The sequence below is a fragment of the Heloderma suspectum genome, chromosome 3, assembly GCF_057233095.1.
Source record: "Heloderma suspectum isolate Gila_16-S chromosome 3, 16-S_ref, whole genome shotgun sequence".
NCBI classification, from domain to species: domain Eukaryota; kingdom Metazoa; phylum Chordata; class Lepidosauria; order Squamata; family Helodermatidae; genus Heloderma; species Heloderma suspectum.
Genome location: NC_139460.1, coordinates 241,377,433 through 241,392,819, shown reverse-complemented (window position 1 = coordinate 241,392,819; position 15,387 = coordinate 241,377,433). Strand labels below are relative to the sequence as shown.

Genomic DNA, 15,387 nt, shown 5'->3' with positions numbered 1-15,387 from the left:
GAATATAAGTTTAGATTACCAATAGAGTGTAATATTCCAAGTATCTTAAAATTGAGCATGCTGCAGTCTCTCAGGCTATGAAGTTTACAATCTCTTGATAGTAAAGATGTTAATTCGGTTCCCTTGTCTGCAAGCTAGATTAATTTAAGTCAAAGTGATTTAAAACAATGATTTAAATCAGCAAGAAAGCAGGTGATTTTAAATTACTGATTTAAATCAAGTTTCCCATTAATTGTTTTCATATATTTCTTGAATGGTACAAATCTGACCACTAAACCATGTTGATTTATAACAAAATAACACTTTCATACTTACAAGCAGACTTTGCAGCACTTTTTTCACTGAGTGTTTTGCATGATCTTGTTTTTACCTATAGAGGGAATGTCTTTAAAATATTCCCTTATCAGGACTTTCTTATGACCAGCACCATTAAGTTCCATTGAGTTCAATGAGGCTTACTCCCAGAGAAGTGGTCGTATTGTTGTAGCCTAAGTATGGAAATATAGGAAGATGCACACTGAACTATTTTGTCTTCTCTTTTCCACCCCAGTGTTGCTCCTTTCTGCTTTACCCTGTCTTGGCCCAGCCTCACCCACAGAAAAACAAAAATGAAATGCCCATGTCCGATAGATCAAAGTAAGTTTTGATAGCTACTGGGCAGTCAGAGCAGACAATATCGGATAAATAGTTTGACTTGGTATAAGCCACCTTCCTATGTTTCTATGGAGTACAACATCAAGCTGAACTCCCTTAAGTACTGAGTTGCATATTTCAATTCCTTACCAACTCTTTACTAACTCACGTATTTTTTGTAGTTCCAAGAAGTCAAGTTTTGGAAGACTGTATTTCACACAAATTATATTTACCAAAAGCTGGATCAGCATATCTCCACAACAATTATGGAATGAGTATCATATTTTTAGATGGAAAACCAGGTAACCACTAAAAATGTGTTTTGTCAGGACGGCAACTCTGTCTTGCTCAGCAGTTGGTAGCACATTTTGAAACATCACTGCACTTTAGTAACTGGTGAGAAGTTCAATTTGGGTGGGAAGAAAGTTTTGTAGCAAAAACAAGGACAAAATCTTTACACAAGGAGACAGAGAGAAAAAAAGAGAGAGACAGAGAGAGGATCAAAGGACATGAAAATTGGAATTTGAGGTGGAGAGACTACTCTAAGCTAAATGCAAGGATGCAACTGTCATCTTTCCTTCATCCAAAATCCAAACAGTGGTCATTCTTTAACATTCAACTCACCAAAGCTTTTTTGGAAACAAATGTTTTCCAAGCTTTCTGACAAAAATAGTGCCTCCATTTTAACTTCAAGATACCACCTTTTCCCCAACATGTTTAGGCCACAACCCATGGTCACTACCTTTCCTCAAATATCATGTGCTTGCAGAAGCTATTTTATCCAGAGCCAGTCCTATTGTAAAGAGAGGTGAAACAGGCAGTTTCAAATGCATGAGTGGTGGATTCCAGCTTTAATTCCCTTGCTTGATCTGCAAAAAAGGAGGAGTTTAGCACATAGTAACCAGCAGATTGTGGAAGGGAGGTTAGAATCGGATTATATGAAGGAGACCAGTGGACATGCACAGTCCATGAAGTATAGACAAGTCACCTCAGTAGAAGGAAGTGTTTCATGGAGTGGACTCTGATTTATCATCTTAAAACGATGATTCAGACCTGGGAAAGATTTCCACCTGACATGCTGCCAATTGGCTTGTACAAAACTGGGCTAGTTGGTATGAGGGGCTCCTTGCAATCCAATAGAAAGGCGTTTTTGCTCTGGCAGGTGTACTCATTGGGTCAAAAGTGATGCCTCCAACACTGACTTTCTTTTAGGGATGTCAGAGAATTTTGCCACGAATCTCGGGGAGGCCGAATGCCAGTGCATTCGGCCCCCTGAAATCGGTGGCAAAACGGTCTGCCCCCCGCCTCCCCCCCTGGGACGGGACTTACCTTCAGCGAATCTTCTTGGTGGCAGTGGCTCCAGCAGCGGTTCGGCGGCGGCGGCGGCTGGTCTTCCGACCGGCTGCCACCACCGCCATTTCCAAGTTTAAAAAGAAAATGAAACAAAAAAACGTGATAGGCTACGTAAAGATTTACGTAGCCTATCACAGCTAAATTTTAAAAAACACCGTGATAGGTTATGTAAATGTTTATTTAGCCTATCATGGCTGAGTAAACAAAAAACAAAAAACCGCGCATACGCAAATGGCAGCGCCCATGGGCGCCGCCATTTGCATTCCTTATTTTGGCACATCTTAGTCTACGTAAACATTTACGTAGACTACAGCGAAAATAAGGGGAACACAAATAGCGTAGATGCTACGCTATTAGCGTTCCCCTTATTTTCGCTGTAGTCTACGTAAATGTTTATGTAGACTAAGACGTGCCAAAATAAGGAACGCAAATGGCGGCACCCATGGGCGCTGCCATTTGCATACGTGTGTTTTTGTTTTAAATCAGCCGTGATAGGCTACGTAAACATTTACGTAGCCTATCACAGCTGACTGCAGGGACACAAATGGCAGAGGCTACGGCCGCCGCCATTTTCGGACCCGGCTGGCCAGGATTCGGAGGGGGAGGGACAGAGCGCCTCCCCCCCCCGGCTAGAATTTCGGCGGGAGGGACGGAGCACCTCCCCCCCACTGCGAATCAATTTCGTTAAAAGGTAAGTGACTTTCGTACATCCCTACTTTCTTTTCCTTTTCTGGCCAGCACTGCTTCTTCAGCAATTCCCTTAAGGCGTAGAGTGCCTTAGTAAAAAAAATAAGCACACAAGGAGCTGCCCCTGAGTTGGGAGATGCCAAAAAAATTAAGGTGTTCCAGAGGCTACTTTTCCCAATGTCCTTTCCTTTTACAACATAAAAAGCATATGCCAACTTCAGCCTGCAGGGCCAGAACCTTCCCTGGCCATTTTGCTTGGCCTGAAGAGTAAGCTGGAGAGAAAGTGGTTTTCCATGCTAAACAACAGACCACTACTTTGCTAGGTGAACACCTTTGGATACAGACTACAGTGACCCAGGTTGCTCATGGTTAACTCATACTTGGTCAGGGCCATGCAGAAGTGACAAGAACACTGCCTCCTGCCTGCTTGCTGCTTCCGCTTTGCATACCCTGTTCCTGGGTTGATCTGGTGTGACATGCAAGCTGTCACATTCCTACATCCTCTCCCTTCACAATCAACACACTCCAGGAAACAAGGCTTCAGGCTAATGACAGACTGCAATGAAAGAGTTAATCCACACATCTATGAATATCAATAGAGGAGATGGACGGGGAAGTTGGAGAAGGTGCCAGCATTCTGGGCATGTACTTCTCGGCCAGACTTGCTTTGCAGGGATGCCCCTCCCTTAGGGCAGCTCCCCCCTATGTTGGCTTCCACGAGTGGCCAACCTGGCGGAGCATCTGAGCCCTGCCCCTAACTTTTCCTGCTTTGCTCCGTGATGGACTCTTGCATCCCTCAAGTCACGCCCCTTGCTCTCCTCTGCCTCCTCCGAAACCTGAGTTCTCATGTGGAGGAATGGGGGAGCCATTCAGGCTGGGCCTTCTGTGTGTCAAGGTCTTGGGAAGAAAGTCTCACCATATCTGGGCTCACTAGGGAGGGTGCCTCCTCTGTTCTTACTGTTCCTAGTCTGATTCCGAATCTGAGCTGCCAGACATCTTCACGTGCTCAGATTCATTCCTGACACAACTCCAGAACTCTGGGTTCTTGAGGGGGAAACAACCCTGAGTTTCAACCCAACAACAAACCCATATGGCCCCAACAAACTATGGGTTGTCGTTATGAGTGAACTGGGTCTATGTCTATACCACAGCAGTTCAAAGTTGTCCCTAGATTTTTAAGGACTGATCAAATAATACTCAATTTCAAAATATATACATAGTGTCCTCTACCTCCTTTCTCTAAATTAAAATTTCAGATCTAATAATTCCATGAGACAAACATATTAGGAATTCTTGTGCTTCAAAACTGAATTCTACATTGACTGCTTCGAAGGAGTGAGGAGGAATGCAGTTGATAAGAGCCAAATGAACACTTTTTGCTGCATGAAATCCAAATGAAGATACAGATTTACATTTACACATTCCAACCACCACCACAACCACACATCTATTCCTCACCCAGACTTGTGGTTCATATGTTGCTGTGACAGAGCATGCTATTCAAATCCAAAGTATTGACGTTGCTGCAATTTCCAACAAAAATCATGAAAATGAATCCACAGTTTATTTTCTAGCACATTAAAGTTATGTGGGTCCCCAATCACGCAAAAAGAGGGGAAGTTGGAAATAATTATTATTTTAACTTAATCTCAAAAGAGATGAGACAAATCTCTGAGCATACACCATGATTCTTTCCCCTCCCTCTCCCCCGCAACCTACTTTTTCATAACAGAAATCAATTTTATAATCCTCAAACTCATTACATTTCGAAGACGAATGCAAGGGTGCACACAGGCAGTCACTGAATATTACCACTTGTAAGATTATATTATTAATAATCTAGTGCCATCTATGTACATGGTGCTTTATCAAGGACAGATATGGCAGGTCCCTACCCCAAGGGGCTTTCACTCTAAAACAGACACAGAGAAACATAAGGAGAAATGGGGGCACCAGTAAGCAGGGGAAGAATGTGATTACTTCAATTACACACACTTAGTTACAATTAGGGGGAAAATTTTAAGGGTTCCCGGAAATATTATTGATCTTAGCTGAATAATTTGATGTATTCACAGCCAGGATTGTTTTTAAAAAAATGGTGAGTGTAGAAACTGCCACAACCATTATGCATGTCGATATGCATAATGACCATTCTATTCTGCAGTAGTAATTGTATGGAACACAGGAGGAGGGAGTTATTCCAGATTATTAAATATAAATCGGATCTGTCTCCCACTTTTTCGTGTTCCGTAGAAACTATTAAATGAACCACAATAGAACAAAGACAACAGGACCTATAAGTGTTAGACCACTATAACAAAACTCACCACATCCAGAAAAGTGATTAGGACTAAGAGGTACTTAAAATGCAGTAGTTGAGCTTGAGAAATTCCAAACAGGTAGTATTGCTGGCTTGAAATGCTCTAGACTATGTATTAGTCTAATCCTATGTATTAGTAGTCATAGTAGAAAAACATTTGCTTTTTCCTTTTTAAAAAAAATACTTCTTTGACACCTAGCCTGGAGAGTAGAGTTCTGTGTAACTCAAAAGCTTAAAACAAGAGTCTTGTGGTACTTCAAGACTAACATATTTATAATGGCATAAGAAGCAAGAACTTTCCAATTTCCACCTGCTTTGCCTCCCAGCCAATTGGGGGACTTAAAATGCCAAGCTGGCCCCACTTGTCTTTAAAGGTAAGTGTATGAAAACTTGGACGGAGCGCTGAACTCAATCTTGGCCAGGACCATAAATCTCTGTTCAAAGTCCCCTAAAGCTTGCTAGCTGTCACCCCACTGAGATTCTCCCGCTCAACTGGCTCCATGAGAGGCAGTTATAGATTGAGACACTCCCTTCCCCTTTCCAGAAAAAAACAAACAAGGAGAAATTAAGAGTAACGAGGGGTGGAGAAAAACAGGCTGAGCTGTGAGAACAGTGGGCCGGGACTGAGAGAGCAACACAGCTTTCAATGAAGGGCAACAGATTGCAATGAAGCAATCTTTAATGGCCGATCACCATGCAGGAGGAATGTGGGCTACCCATCAAAGGTGCCCATAAAATGGCACCTGCTGGGCAAGTCTTTTACAAGGGCAAACATTAAAATAGCAGGGCAATGTCCCTTAGGAACTCTGTAGGAATTCTGTGTTATGCTCCTCTGCTGATTATATAACTTACAAATGTTTGATTATATAACATACAAATCCATATCCAAACTTCCATTTATAGAATATATGTATGTCTGCAGGTAATATGAGCATGTAGGCTGCAATCCCAAATACATTTACTAGCGAGTGAATCCCACTGAAGATAATGAGACTTACTTCTGAATAAATATGCACAGGGTTGCAATGTTAGAATATTAACGGGATTTAGAAAAATATCACAGATGCAAGCCACTCCCCCAAGGAAAAGATATCTTCAGTTAGTGCTTTCCTTTATATGGTGAGCATATCCAGGAGTCAAACACTAATTATGTATCTCGAGTTGCCCTGAAAATATTCTTCAAAACATCCTCTAACAACCTCTATATCTAACCGTCTGATGGTTGATTTATTTCTTGTCAGCATACTAAAGGGAAAAAAGAGTACTAAACCCCCAAAGGCAATTGTTCTTAGACACCACACAATTCAGCCATTAAAAATATGCTAAATAAGTTACTTTTTACTAACCAGGATCCACCCACTGGAATTATCAGGTTTGGGGTTTTTTGAGCAGCACATCCCTACCCAATATCACAAGCTGCTTTCAAAGTCCCCTCCATTTCAAAAGTGTTTTTCTAGGTGGCATGGGGGCAGCTATAAACCCATAATCTCCACGGGCATACAGAACTAGTTTATTGTATATTATTTATTTATTTTATTACATTTCTATACTGCCCATTAGCCAAAGCTTATTCAGTTCTTTGGATTCTATCCCAGCCCATACATCTTATGCAGACAGAACTGTAAAATAGTCTGAGCACTTGAACCAAACTGAACAGCAGCCAGGCCCATTGTGGCCAAGCACAAACAGGGAGGAAGTCAGTGGAAATACACACGTCTGTCATAACCACATGAAACACTTGAGTCAAACATCAGATTGAATTCAGATTTGCTAATAAAGCAACTTCAGTCTTACCTTATATCTCATTTTAGGGCATGAATGAATATAAAATCCCATGTAGTAATAGCTTAGGTCAGAGGCCTTTTCATGAAGTTGCCTAGTAAAAGCAATTTCCCTGTAAAAGAAGCAATCATTCTAAATGGATAAAAAGATAATACTGGATAGATGTGTTCACAGATGCAAGCAGCTCTTATAATAAAGCAAAGAAACAAACAAACCCACACACATCTGAATGACCTAAATTTTGGCCTGTGTTAAAGGAATGATTACATTTAAGTAAAGAATGGGAATAATAAGAGCAGAGATGGTTCTATATAAAAACCCAACAAACCCACCAACTCTTTTACTTAAGAGAGCCAATTTTGCATTTTGTCCTGCCAAGAAGCTAATCTGAAATTCAAATTGCAAGTGATTAAAGGCACCCTTTTAACAGGTTTCCTTTTAATATTCATGCACCAATGTGCTACAGACGTCTGGCCCAGTTATTGTATTCAATCAGACTAAAACAGTACATGCAGCCTTCAGAGAATTTTAAAATCAACAAGTTTCAACGAGAAACTTCCAATGAGTTCTAGTAATTTACATGCAAATATCTATCTACATGCAGTAGATGCTATTTTCTGTATCTAGTGAGTGCTTGTTCAGTACCCATCCTATTTATATGTTGGAAGAAAAAATTGTAGGTTGTTCTCTTTTTCTCATTCAGCAAGAGACTAGATGTAATGGGGAAAGCTATAGAACCACATCAGTTATTTGGAGACAGTTGCTCATCTCAGTTCAGACAACAATCGCAGTGATGTGTGGGACAGTGAGGGATACACAACTGCCAATTTCTCCTCATTTTGTAATAGCATAGCTATTTAGTCTTCCAGCCCTAGCCCTTGCTTTAATTTTTCACTATATGGTAATGGAATCTATATTTAGCAAGCAAAAACTGTCTGTTAACAGGGGGTAGCCATTCCACCTTGACTATCCCCACCCCAACATAACCTGTGCCCACTAGCCCGACATCTGTGCATACAGTGCAAACATGTGCAGGGAGGGAGAGGCGAACACAGCTGTACATGTAGAGGCTTCTGTATAAACTGGAATGTTCTGAAGTTAGGTTCCAGATTGTGCAGCAGCCTTCACACATACTGGTGTACTCATTAAGACCTCCTCCCTACAGATATTCACACTGGTCACTGTGGGCTACATGTCAGGGATGGGGCTGGTCAACATGGCCCTGCTTACCCCTCACAAGCAGTTTCAATGAGTGAGAAACACTTCTAAATGTGGCTTAAGCTAGTGCCATTACCACATTTTGCAGCAATGAATTCCATAAATAAATTATTTGTTCTATGAAGTAGTACTCCCTTTAGACTGTTCTGAATCTATTGCTACTCAAGTTCATTTGATGACCCCAAATTCTACTATTGTGGAAGAGGGAGAAAAACCTCTCTCAATCCACTTTCACTATATGATACATAATTTCATAAGCATAATATAGTCATCTTGTTTCCTAAACTAAACAGCCGCAAACTATATAGCCTTTCCCCACAGCCTTTCCCCTTGACCATTTTCGTTGCCCTTCTCTGTGCTTTTTCCAGCACAGTTGAGATCAGTATTCCAAGTGCAGCTGGACTATGGGTTGTATCCCATGGCGGTTTTGCCTTAGCAGAAAGAGATTTGCCATATGCAAGTCAGGGCAGAGGCAAGTTGCCAATTCCCCCATCTCAAATATGCCATCCTCTGAAAAGCTGCTTCCAAGGGACGGGAACCCCCCTGGAACAGAATGAGATATGGCATGAAGGTGCAATCAGTAAGGAGATCAGCAAAAATGGGGTGCACCAATATAAAAAAAAGCAGAACTACTTTCTCTTATGGCAGCCTTCCCCAACCTGGGTCCCTCCAGATGCTTTGCCTACAAGAGGCATCATCCCTGATCACTGGCCATGATGGCTGGGGCTAAGGCAAAGCTCCTGTTGGATACATCCCTACCTGTCTGTATAAGGGCATTAGGATACTGACAGTTTTATTTTTGATCCCTTTCCTAATTTATCCTTAGCAGGATTCACCTTTTTTACAGCTGCCACACACTGGGTCAAAATGGAGCTATCCACTACAACTACAAGATCTTTCCTGATCAGTCACTGCAGTTCAGAATACATCAAATGTATAATTGTTAATTTTAATTTTTTTAATTTGTTTGCTCCCATGTGCATCATTGTACACTTGCTCAAATGGAACCTCATTTGCCATTTTGTTATCCCTTTATCCAGTTTGAAGAGATCAATTTGGAGCTCTTCATTCCCCTTGCATTTTCATCATGCATTGGGCAGAAGGGAATCAGCAGGGCTGGCCGCTTGCAGGCAGTCTCCATTGGATAACATTATTAAGTATCAGCAACAAACATGACACCACACCGCTCACCTCCAATTTCAGATAATTTATGGGTAAGTTAAAAAGCACTAGTCCAATACACTTCTTGCTTGCCTCCAGTGTGGAAATTGTCTGTTTATTCCTACTGCCTGCTCCTCTTCTTTAACCAGTTACTGAAAAGAACTTATCCTTCTATCCCATGACTGCTAAGTTTACTTAAAGGCCTTTGTGGAAGGACTTTGTCAAAAGTTTTTTTAGTTCAAGTATAAAATATATATTAGATCACCTCTATTTATGTCAAGGGCACCTTGGAGGCCTCTTTCAGTCTAATCCAGTAGCCAAGTCCAGACACAGACAAAGGAATTCCTTTCAAAGCTTTATTCTTCTTTTACAACTTAACTATACCGATTGCAACTAGTTCTGAGCAGCACAGTACCTATGCCCTACGTTGGAACAGTTGGTCCCCGTTTGAAAGGGAATTACTGGCAGACCCCTGAATTTAAGGACTAGGGAGAGTCCCTCCCCTCTTCCCTTGGATCCTCTGGGCGCAGCCATTGTTTGCGCGCCAACCTGGCATTACGCCTCCTTTCCGCGCCCTCCATCTGGCGCCGCTCTCTGTGTCTGCGTCGCGCATCCACCAAGTCTGCTATCTGTGCTCAGTAACTCCCTGGACTGCTAACTAAACTAGGAATGCTGGTGGGAGGAATCTCCGTCAGCTATTGATCCTGGGAAAGAGGAGCGCGCTCCTCTCCCAGGAGCGACTGCTCTTCCTCAGAATCAGAACTACTCTGGGATTCTATGGGCTCAGTGTCCACCCTGACAATTTACATGCTGAACACATTCAAAGAACTGTAAAAGGTTAGTGAGACAGGACTCTGCCTTGCAAAAATCATACTGATTCTTTCTCAGCAAGACTTGTTCTTCTGTATTGTTGTTGTTCAGCCGTTAATTTATTTATTCATTTCATTTCTATACCGCCCAATAGCCAAAGTTCTCTGTCGTGTCCGATTCTTCATGACCGCCAGGCCTTTCTGTCCTCCGCTCTCTCCCGGAGTGTGCTCAAGTTCATATTCATCGCATCGGTGATGCTATCTAGCCATTTCATCCTCTGCCGTCCCCTTCTCCTTTTGCCTTCAATCTTTCCCAGCATCAGGGTCTTTTCCAGTGACTTTTCTCTTCGCATTAGGTGGCCAAATATTTCAGCTTCAGCTTCAGTATCTGTCCTTCCAATGAGCCGTCAGGGTTGATTTCCTTTAGGATTGACTGATTTGACCTCCTTGCAGTCCAGGGGACTCGTAAGAGTCTTCTCCAGCACCACAGTTCGAAAGCATCAATTCTTCGGTCGTCAGCCTTCCTTATAGTCCAGCTCTCACAGCCATACATTACCAGTGGGAAAACCATAGCTTTGATTTTACGGACCTTTGTCGGCAAGGTGATGTCTCTGCTTCTTACTATGCTGTCTAGGTTTGCCATAGCTTTCCTCCCAAGGAGCAAGCGTCTTTTAATTTCATGGCTACAGTCACCGTCTGCGGTGATCTTGGAGCCCAAGAAAGTAAAATCTGTCACTGCTTCCATTTCTTTCCCTTCTATATGCCAGGAAGTGATGGGGCCAGATGCCATGATCTTAGTTTTTTTAATGTTGAGTTTCAAACCAGCTTTTGCACTCTCCACTTTCACCCTCAACAAGAGGATCTTTAGATCCTCTTCGCTTTCTGCCATTAGAGTGGTATGGTCTGCATATCTGAGGTAGTTGATAATTCTCCCGGCAATCTTAATTCTGACCTTGAATTCCGGGTTGAATTCATCCAAGCCGGCGTTTCTCATGATGTACTCTGCATATAAGTTAAATAAGCAGGGCGACAATATGCAGCCTTGTCGTACTCCTTCCCAATTTTGAACCAATCGGTTGTTTCATGTCTGGTTCTTGCTATTGCTTCTTGACCCTCGTACAGGTTTCTCAGGAGACAGGTAAGGTGGTCTGGTACTCCCATCTCTTTAAGAATTAGCCACAGTTTGTTGTGATCCACACAATCAAAGGCTTTAGCGTAGTCAATGAAGCAGAAATAGACGTTTTTCTGGAATTCTCTTGCTTTCTCCATGATCCAGCGAATGTTGGTGATTTGATATCTAGTTCCTCTGCCTCTTCGGAACCCAGCTTGTGCTTCCAGTAGTTCTTGGTTTGCATACTGCTGAAGCCTAGCTTGTAGGATTTTGAGCATCACCTTGCTGGCATGTGAAATGGACGCAATTGTACAGTAGTTTGAACACTCTTTGGCACTGCACTTCTTTGGAATTGGAATGTAAACTGACCTTTTCCAGTCTTGTGGCCACTGTTGAGTGTTCCAGATTTGTTGGCATATTGAGTGCAGCACTAACAGCATCATCTTTTAGGATTTTAAATAGCTCAGCTGGAATACTGTCATCTCCATTAGCTTTGTTGTTAGTAATGCTTCCTAAGGCCCACTTGACTTCACTCTCGAGGATGTCCGGCTCAAGTTCAGTGACTGCACTATCATGGCTATCAGGGGACATTCAGATCTTTCCTGTATAGTTCTTCTGTGTATTCTTGCCACCTCTTCTTAATCTCATCTGCTTCTGTTAGGTCCCTGCCTTCTTTGTCCTTGATCATGCCCATCTTTGCACAAAACGTTCCCTTGAGATCTCCAATTTTCTTGGAGATCTCTAGTCTTTCCCATTCTATTGTTTTCCTCGATTTCTTTGCATTGTTCATTTAAGAAGGCCTTCTTGTCTCTCCTTGCTATTCCCTGGAACTCTGCATTCAGTTGGATACATCTTCCCCTTTCTCCCTTGCTTTTCGCTTCCCTTCTTTCCTCAGCTACTTGTAAAGCCTCATCAGACAGCCACTTGGCTTTCTTGCATTTCTTTTTCTTTGGGATGGATTGAGTTGCTGCCTCCTGAACAATGTTACGGACCTCTGTCAATAGTTCCTCAGGCACTCTGTCTATCAGGTCTAATCCCTGAAATCTATTCCTCACCTCCACTGTATATTCATCAGGGATATGATTTAGGTCATACCTGAACGGTTTAGTGGTTTTCCCTACGTTCTTCAATTTAAGCCGAAATTTTGCAACAAGAAGCTCATGATCTGAGCCACAATCAGCTCCAGGTCTTGTTTTTACTGACTGTATAGAACTTCTCCATCTTTGGCTGCAAAGGACATAATCAATTTCGATATTGACCATCTGGTGATGTCCATGTGTAGAGTTGCCTCTTGTGCTGTTGGAAAAGAGTGTTTGCTATGATCAGCGTGTTCTCTTGGCAAAACTCTATTAGCCTTTGTCCTGCTTCATTTTGTACACCAAGGCTATGCTTGCCTGTTATCCCAGTGATTTCTCAACTTCCTACTTTAGCATTCCAATCCCCGATGATGAAAAGGACATCTTTTTTTTGGTGTTAGTTCTAAAAGTTGTTGTAGGTCTTCATAGAACCGATCAACCTCAGCTTCTTCGGCCTCAGTGGTTGGGGCATAGACTTGAATTACTGTGATGTTGAATGGTTTGCCTTGGATTCGTACTGAGATCATTCTGTCATTTTTGTGATTGTACCCCAGTACTGCTTTTCCCACCCTTTTATTGACTATGAGTGCTACTCCATTTCTTCTAAGGGATTCTTGCCCACAGTAGTAGATATAATGGTCACCTGAATTAAATTTGCCCATGCTTGTCCATTTTAGTTCGCTGATTCCCAAGATGTCGATGTTCAATCGTGCCATCTCATGTTTGACCACCTCCAGCTTACCTTGATTCACTGATCTTACATTCCAGGTTCCTAAACAATATTGTTCTTTACAGCATCGGATTTTCTTTTCACCACCAGACACATCCACAGCTGGGTGTCCTTTCGGCTTTGGCCCAGCCGCTTCACTCTTTCTGGCGCTGCTTGGAAATACCCTCTGCTCTTCCCCAGTAGTATATTGGACACCTTCCGACCTGAGGGGCTCATCTTCCGGCGTCCTATCTTTTAGCCTTGTGATACGTTCCATGGGGTTTTCTTGGCAAGAATACTGGAGTGGGTTGCCATTTCCTTTTCCAGCGGACCACATTTTGTCAGAACTCTCCGCCATGACCTGTCCGTCTTGGGTGGCCCTGCACGGCATAGCTTATGGCTTCACTGAGTTACGCAAGCCCCTTCGCCACAACAAGGCAGTGAGCCATGAAGGGGGTTCTTCTGTATGCTTACCTTTAATAATGCTTCCCACCAATTTATCTGGAACAGATATTAAGCTAAATGGACTATAATTTCCTAGATCCCTCATGATCCCTTTTTTAAAATGGGTGTTACGTTCACTACCTCCCAATCCTCTGAAGTGTAGGAGAATTTTAGGGACAAGTTGCATAGTTTTGTTAGAGGATCAGCAGTTGCACACTTTAATTCTTTAAGAATTAACTCTCAGGTGAAGTCAAGCCCTCACCACCTCTATCCAACTCAGTTCTTCAGGCCTCTTCCCTGAAAGTTCCTACTTTTTCTGTAATCAAAAGAGGTGCAAAGAATTCATTTAGTATCTCAGCAATTTCCCATCTCCTAACCTAAGCAAGTTCTTTCACTCATCAGCTCAAAATCATTCCTGCTCGCAATGGTACAGGCTGAGAGCAGAAGAAAATACAAATACACCACATCACACCACACCACAGCAAAGTTACCAGCTGCATGGCTAGATTATTCAAGCAAGTATTCCAAGCCACATGTTGTAGGCTAAAAAATCCTTTAGTCACAAGGCAGTATCACCCCAATCTATAAAGATCTTAAGAGCACAATCCTATGCATGTTTAGACAGAAGAAGCCAGCTGGGGAATTGTAGAAGTTGTAGGACTTTCTTCTGTCTAAACATGCATAGGACTGAGCCCTACGAGAATGAAATAAAGTCCATCAGCTACCCTCTCTTAAAGAAAAGGTTACTGTAAGTACACGTCCCTGGTCAACTTTCTATCTAGTTGTCCCAGAAAAAGTAAGCAAACCTGAAGGTATTAGAGTGGTAAAAACAAAATCAGAGTGAGATCAAACTTGTCATTGTTCTTAGGCCTCCAGCATGAACCATTGGCAACTTTGGGACTTGAAGACAAAACTCCTGCAACCCACTGGGTAAAACCTAACGTATCATTTCAGAATCACTTTCTCAGCCACCAATATTTTGGTTTCATGACTTTAAGGTAGTGTTTTGCACACTAACATATCCATGAGTTTTCATCTTGAGGGCAAAGCCATTCAAGTAAATTCCTTATAAAGCATATAATCTTTGTCCTATGGTTGAATTTCCACATCATGAAATTACAACATACTGCCTTATCACCTGGTCAAATGCCTTGTATTCTTGGACCATGAGCCAATTTTTGAAGCAACACATCCATTTGTAAATGTCTATGTACTATTTTAAAAACAGTATTCCTTTAAATGCTTAACAAACAGTAAAACTGCCACCAAGCTTAAGCAGGGGTTTTTCAATCCTCTCTGAATAAAATTGGTAACAGCTTGTATGGTATCAAGTTCCTTCACTGCTTCGTAAGGACCCTCTATTCCTAGCATTCTTTAGGTAGTAACTACACATTGGGACTTCTAATCCTGGAGAGAGTTCATATTTACTGCTTTTCATGCATGGTTTAACAAGCTGGCTCCTTAAATATGTGACTCATGAAAGCATATTCAGCCTACCTAAACTTTCCAGATTATATAAAACATTAAAAGCACTTCAGGTACTCCAAAACATTGTTCATGTTAGCTTATTATCAAGTAAGAGGATATTAAAAATATAACAATTTGCCGCATTCCTGATGGAAACAAGGCATTTTATCTATAGGCAAGTGGATGTAAAAGTGTGTAATCAATATCACTCCAGTTCCAGTTTTTAAAAACCCCAAACCATGATGTATATGGTAGTGAAAATAAAGTGACAGGAATGTGGAGAGAATGTAAATTTGGATCCAGGTTCAAATTCTTTAGTCAGAGCACTCAAGTTCATTAGGCAACTTTGGGCAAGTTCATGGGTTTCAGCCTAATCAGCCTCACATAAATACTGTGAAAATAAACAATTATTTTGTTCACTGAAAGGTATAATAAACCAGATTATTACAAGCGACACTAACTGTGCCTTTCATGCACTAGATTGGCTTTCCAATGGCTTGCCAGAGACATTAACTGTATTGATGGGTAAGAAATGTAGAATTTTTAAAACGTGATGAACTGAATGAAACTGAAAGAGAAACAGAAGAGCATCTCTCAAGACAAAGTTACTTTGAAGA

General features: G+C 41.8%; 1 protein-coding gene across 19 annotated transcripts in view; it reads right to left on the bottom strand.

Annotated features, from left to right (window-relative positions):
- Nucleotides 1–15,387, bottom strand: part of ATE1 (arginyltransferase 1) — a 102,928-nt gene that overhangs the window by 44,506 nt on the left and 43,035 nt on the right. For 15 of the 19 annotated variants that reach the window (XR_014789457.1, XM_084846034.1, XM_084846035.1 and 12 more), the window contains one exon: nt 6,788–6,887. The exons of the other annotated variants lie outside the window; for them this stretch is intronic. Coding sequence is in view for 14 of the 15 variants with exons in the window: in XM_084846034.1 (XP_084702160.1) it covers nt 6,788–6,887 (100 nt within the window). In the remaining variant the exon portion in view is untranslated. The remainder of the gene's footprint in view (nt 1–6,787; nt 6,888–15,387) is intronic. 19 annotated transcript variants of the gene reach the window in all.